The sequence below is a fragment of the Sinocyclocheilus rhinocerous genome, unplaced genomic scaffold, assembly GCF_001515625.1.
Source record: "Sinocyclocheilus rhinocerous isolate Xijiao unplaced genomic scaffold, SAMN03320098_v1.1 scaffold173, whole genome shotgun sequence".
NCBI classification, from domain to species: Eukaryota; Metazoa; Chordata; class Actinopteri; order Cypriniformes; family Cyprinidae; genus Sinocyclocheilus; species Sinocyclocheilus rhinocerous.
This window is the reverse complement of record NW_015645056.1, coordinates 531,947-538,244: the sequence shown is the minus strand read 5'-3', so window position 1 is coordinate 538,244 and position 6,298 is coordinate 531,947. Positions and strand designations below refer to the sequence as shown.

At 38.2% G+C, this 6,298-nt stretch overlaps 1 protein-coding gene across 3 annotated transcripts in view; it reads right to left on the bottom strand.

The window, feature by feature from the left end:
- Positions 1-27: 27 nt before the first annotated feature.
- The window catches only part of prkacbb (protein kinase, cAMP-dependent, catalytic, beta b), a 19,961-nt gene continuing 13,690 nt past the window's right edge, over positions 28-6,298 (bottom strand). For all 3 annotated transcript variants that reach the window (XM_016508271.1, XM_016508272.1, XM_016508273.1), the window contains 4 exons: positions 2,388-2,483; positions 2,189-2,311; positions 1,922-2,086; positions 28-688 (listed from right to left, as the gene is read on the bottom strand). In XM_016508271.1, the coding sequence (XP_016363757.1) occupies positions 563-688; positions 1,922-2,086; positions 2,189-2,311; positions 2,388-2,483 (510 nt within the window). In that variant the 3' untranslated portion in view covers positions 28-562. The remainder of the gene's footprint in view (positions 689-1,921; positions 2,087-2,188; positions 2,312-2,387; positions 2,484-6,298) is intronic.

The window sequence follows — 6,298 nt, the reverse complement described above, 5'->3', positions numbered from 1 at the left end:
CACACGGAAAAAAAAAAAAAAAAAAGACCTGAAAAAGTTGTCAGTTGTTTTGGTCTAAAGGTGAAAAGGAAATAAAAAGGACATGGATGTGTAACACCAAAAAATGCCAATAGGTACAGGCAACGGCTACCTTTCAAATAACAACACTGTATGACGCCGCCATGAACAAACAACAACAAAAAATGGAGTAACAATGCCCCCCCAAGTCCATATTTGTAATTCCATACTTAAACATCTGTCAAAAAATAAGCTTTTAAATGGGGAACACAGGTCATTTGACAAAGTGAAAGCGGAACAGGAAGAGAGTGAACTGATGGAGCAGTGCATGATGGTTAAGAGCATGAGAACCCCGGTGACCTCTAAAGCCCAATGGAATGAAGGAAGTACACAAGAACTCTGACGGTGATGTGCTCTCTGCTCATCCCATGTCTTTAGAGTGCAAAGATACCCTTATTTGATGTGTTGTGTGATGCACACACACACACACACACACATATATACATATATAGATAAGTAAATATATGTATATATGCATGTATGTCTAGCTTTGATGTGTCCGTAACTAAAACTCGGAGAACTCCTTTGAGCATTTTTCTGTAACAGATACACGAATGTCTTCCTCTTCATAGTCATCAAAGTTGCTTGTGTCTCCAGGACCTCGGCACTTTGGTATGAACGGCGCCTCCACCTGGTGGGTGATGGGAGAAACTGATGTAATCAAAAACAAACTTAAAACCTCTCTTCCTGCAACTAAGGCTGGGCGATTTTTCAGATTTGATGAAGTTTTGTTTTGTTTTTTTAAATTAAGGAATTACGATTTTGAGTAATAGCAAACAAATAGTAGTTTGGAGAAAAAAAATGATCCGGCCACGACGGCGCTCATGATTAAACGTGTGCGCTATGAAGCGATATGATCACATTGCTAGGTGTTATTCACACAGAATGCACTTTTGCGTTGACAAAGACCATTGCAATGGGGGGAAAAAAGCAAGGAGACAGTTGTCGTCTTTTAACTTGAGCAGCATCTCATCCTCGAGATGCAAACACGTCCTTCAAACTCATGTTTACATAAAAACAATGAAAAGAGCAGGAACCTATAGAGAGCTACTACTGTTTGCCATTTCATGTTTGCATAATGGTGACAGGCTGAAAGATGATGCAATTTTCTTTGTTTTTAAATATCCTGCTGCTTGTGTTATACTTTTGCCTTGACTTTTTGAGTTGACCTCTTAAACCGAATGTCTACATTTTCGGCTAGGGAACATTCAGCATTTTCCTTATTTTAAATTATTTCTGAACATACAGGATGTGTTTAAGACAAGTTTGTACAATATTTGCCTTCAAATTTCATATTTCTGAAAAGATACTCAAGTGAATTTGTTTTATTTGTACACCGTGTGGAGCACTTCAACTCTCTTTTACAAGCTTTTAATAAAGACAATGCGACTTTAATCAATGTTGTAGTTGCTTTCTTAAACGGTTACATTTTTTTTGGCATACTGCCCAGCCACCGGTTCATAAAGATAAAAACTACAGTACTTCCAAGTACTTTAAGCACAATTTTTGGGATTTCAAGGACTACAATTGCATGTCTTTAAAATTTTTACTTCAAAATTCAAATAAATGAAAAAAAAAAAAAAAAAATGAAAAAGATTAAAAAGTTACTGTTTTTTTTTGCTTACAATAAATACGTTACTAAAATTGTAGATACCAGATACAAAAACTCTAACATTTTTGAAGTTGTTTGATTAACATTAATGACACAACAGCAGCAGGTATATTAGGCTGCTGTCACTTTAAGATGTAATAGACAGATAAATTGGAAGAAAAAAACCCCACTTAATATGGTGGATGTGGGAAAGGAAATCCTGCATCTCCGGTATTAGGCTCAGACTGCGTAACTGAAGACTGAGCATCATACCTTTCTCTCATAGATGGCTATCCAATCCGTTGTGGCAAACCATTTGTGGTTTTTGATATCATTGACACCATTCCTCAGGTTGCCGTATCGCTTGGTCAGGTCCACCTGCAGCAGATTCCTCAAAAGATCTTTCAGATCCGAACTGAAGTGCGAGGGGAATCGTACCTACAAAACACGTTCAAGATGCCATTTTGATTGTGCATTCACTGCTTATCCAAATTAATCTAATTGCTTGACTGTACACGTATACATGCAACTTGCTAGTACCTTTCCAGACACAATTTTCTCATAGATCTGAATAGGCTGGTCTGCAAAAAATGGGGGATATCCAGCTGCCATCTCATATATGAGAACACCAAGGGCCCACCAGTCCACAGCCTTGTTGTATCCCTAAATTTGAGAAACAAATAAGTGCTTTGCCCTGCTTGTAAATTTGGATTTAAAGCTGGATGTAACGCTGGATTACCTTGCTGAGGATGATCTCTGGTGCCAAGTACTCTGGAGTTCCACATAAAGTCCAAGTTCTGCCTTTTACTCTTTTTGCAAAACCAAAGTCTGTTACCTGAAAATGACAGTTTTATTTTAAAAAAAAATTCATAAAAATGTTACTGAGCAACTGACGAGTAATACTGTTTCAGTGCAGATTTTGGACTTTGAACCCTGGCTAACAAGCAGATAGCGCCGCGAGCTCGTGCAGCGCTGTTTGAATACATGCAATTTGTGCGTGTATTAGAAAATATAACGTTCTGCAGTTTATTTAATTGCTTAAGGCCATTTCGTGATTTCAATCATCATACAGTAACCAGCAATAAACACCCCTTCCTCTTCTCATCGAAGACATGCGATGCAGTGCTAAACAGTCTCTCGCTGTCGGTGCTTGTAGTAATTTTTGCATCTTTCTCGGACAGTTTTAAATGCTTCCACACTACCGACATGTTTGCTGCATTACTGCGCGCCTTTATTTGATCACGTCACGTCATTGTTCGGTACAATTTATTCAGTCTTTTCGCTTATTTGGCCGAACACCGAAAGAGTTTTTTTATTTTTATTATTATTAATGTAGAATGCGTTGGAGGATTAAATGTTTGTTCAGAGCATTTTACCGCTGATTGTTAGCCTTAAATAAGTACTAAAACAGAACGTTTTTAATGGAAACTCAGAAAATGAGATATAAATAAGCATATTACAAAATAAAAAAGGCATTCCTTCAAGTAGCCATTCACTTTAAAGATTTTTGCACTTGATTTTTGATTTTTTTTTTGCACTTGAGAACCCTTTTTTTTTTTTTTTTTTTTTAGGAGTGAGCATCCAACAATGATCACTAAAAACACAACAGACAATCCTGAAAGAAGCACAAAAGAACCCACGGATAACAGCAAAAGACTTCCAGACCTCCACTCTACAAATTGTAAAAGTCCTTGTCCATGTGTCCACTATTGAGGGTTCGTACACATTTTTACCAATAAATTTCCATCACTTCTCCATGACTTTTGAGACAATATTCATGACCTAATGTTCCATTATTTTACAATAAGAATAAAAATCTGTTCAACTTATAGCATGTTAACTAAAATTAATGGCTATTAATGCAAATTTTTTGCTTTAGGCCATATTTCTTTTTTAGTAATAAGTACAAGCTGCAACTGCGCCAGACGTTACTCCACATAGAGAACATATCACATCACTGAATATTATCATTTATTTTACTTTCTGAATCTGAATTTTGTTTTGGAAACTGTTCTCTTTCGCAACTATTTACATTAACTTAAAACAAAACCGACAGTGCTTACGACGGCCCCCAACTTATTTACGGCTTCGGGACAATTTTCAAGTCATAACTCAGACGCGGGCCGGGCATCGGGCTTGTTTTAGGCTTCCTCCTTATAGTTTAGATATCCATCAATTATTATGGTGATGAATAGGACTTGCCACGCTGGTGGAAACAACACGAGACCATGCTACCGCGACTGTCAAGAGCGGCTCTGGCGGGGTTTAGTGTCCAGCAGCAGCGAGCGCAGGTGGCTTCAGCGCTGCTGGAAGAATTCCGCATTAAAGCGCACGCAATAGAAGAATTTTTGTTTTCGATTTGAATTATTTCGTTTTAAAGTAGTAATTAAAAGTAGTAATTTGAGTTTCAGTTCATTTTTGTGAAGCGCTTCTGTTCAGAGAGACAGAGACGGCAGAAAGCACATCCTGTTTTGTTTTCTAAAAAAAGCAATGTTTGCTGATATTGTGAGTGCACAAATAAAAGTAGACCCTTTGCGGTTCCAAATGATATATTACTCTTACCTTTATGAGCAAAAATGATGGCGTATTTTAAGTTGTTTCCACTGTTATACGGAAAAAAAATGCAAGTGATCGCGCTGGCGCCTTCATGTCCTGCAGAGCACGCTTTAGCTTCCACTCTCCGTAGACACGATTGGATATGCGCCTAACAGCGCACTTTTATCTGGTTAAATGTATAAATTGTGAAATGCTTGTATTTTATATCTATAGATTTTATTTTAGGCAAGTCGTGATGATTTGAGAAGGCTAAATTGATCAAACATAGCCTTGTTGGCTATTGCTACAAATATACCCCAGCGACTTAAGACTGCTTTTATGGTTCAGGGTCACATATATTCAAATCACTGTCTACCGCTGGCCGCTTGGTCACTACTTTAAAAAACAAAAACTTGAATTTAACAAACAAAAAAATATTCCAAACATATTGTTTAATTAACTTAAGAAACATAAAAAAATTAATATAACCACTTTGTCATTAAAAACCAAAACTGAACTAGGCTATTTTAATGGCTGCAACAGCAGCTGTGTAATGGATAAGAGAGAAAGAGAAAAAAAGACACGGGCTCCAGTCGGACTCAGGCCGAGAATTCTGATAATCTGTCGGACAAGGGCCGGGCTAGGGCCTAAATTTGAGGCCCATGTTTGGTACCAAACTCAATTTGGTACTCGCAAGGCGGCTTTATACGCACGCGCGCGCTTTGGATGTGGCTCAATGCCTCTGGAGCGCGCGAGTACCAAATGGCTTAAAAACACGTCCAAATAATACATTTTTGTGATGATGCAACAATGACCCGATTATGCAAGTGACAATTCTATCAACTGTAGGCTACCGAAACACGAGCGAAAGTCTTGTATGGCAGCGTGCAGCAGCTCTTGTAGCACAGACAAGATGCGCCGATGTGAAGTCGTTTGAAGAGAAAGTCAAAGAGAGAGGACGCGGTGCAGCTGAAGCACTGTTTTCAAATGACTGATTTGATCTGATAGTCCGTGTGGATTCATTTACTCATCTAACCTACATGCTATGTTGAATGAATGTGTGAATTTCCCTCATTTTAAAGTCGAATGAGTAAAACTATGCAGCCCAACTCGAAACTCAGGACCTGATTAAACATAATTCTATTACACAGAGATGTGTGAAATAGATTTCCATGACTTTTCCAAAACTTTCTGGGTTTATTTATTTCTCCAAAACTTTTCCAGGCTTGGAAACTGCTGTTTTAAAACTCCATGACTTTTCCAGGTTTTTCATGACCGTACGAACCCTGACTATTGGTAAAGCCGTTGAAGGGAACAATGGATTCAACATTACATCAAGGCATTTTATAGCAGAATGTCAGTACAGCGGTTTATGATTTGAAGTTTGTGGAGAGGGATGGTCTAAAATGGGTCAAAAGTCTTATAAGCAGCTACAGAAAAATCACTCTGCTTAAAGGAGGATCTAAAAGTTACTATTCCCTTCTTTCTCCACCCTGCACCGTGAAAGATAGGGATGCACTGAATATTCGGCAACTGAAATTATTCGGCCAGAAATAGCAAAAAAAAAATTTCGGTGTTCGGCCGAATACACGAAAAGGGCGAATAATATGAACCGAACAATGACGAACGCGATCAAATAGAGGCACACGCTAATGCAGCAAACATGTCGACAGTGTGAAAGTATTTAAAACTATCAGAGAAAGACGCAGAAATCATTACAAGCGTGAAGCACTGACAGCGAGAGACTAGTGCTGCATCAAGTCTCCGATGAGAAGAAGAGGTGGCTAATGCTGGTGGTTAGGTTACTGTATGATGATTGAAATCGCGAAATTACCTCAAACGATTAGTAAATAAATTGCAAAATGTTATATTTTCTAATGCACGCATGAATTGCATGTATTCTGACAGCGCTGCACGAGCTTGTGGTGCCAGGGTTGTTCAAAGCGCGAGGAAAATCTGTGCTGAAACTGTTACTCGTCAGTTGCTCAGTAACATTTTTGTGAATTTTTTTAAAGGCATGTGACAATGTGATACGTGCGAAAAACATCTTCCCAAATTCGTAATGAGAATCATTTATAAATCTGCATGCTGTTGTCAACAAAAAGAAGCACTGAG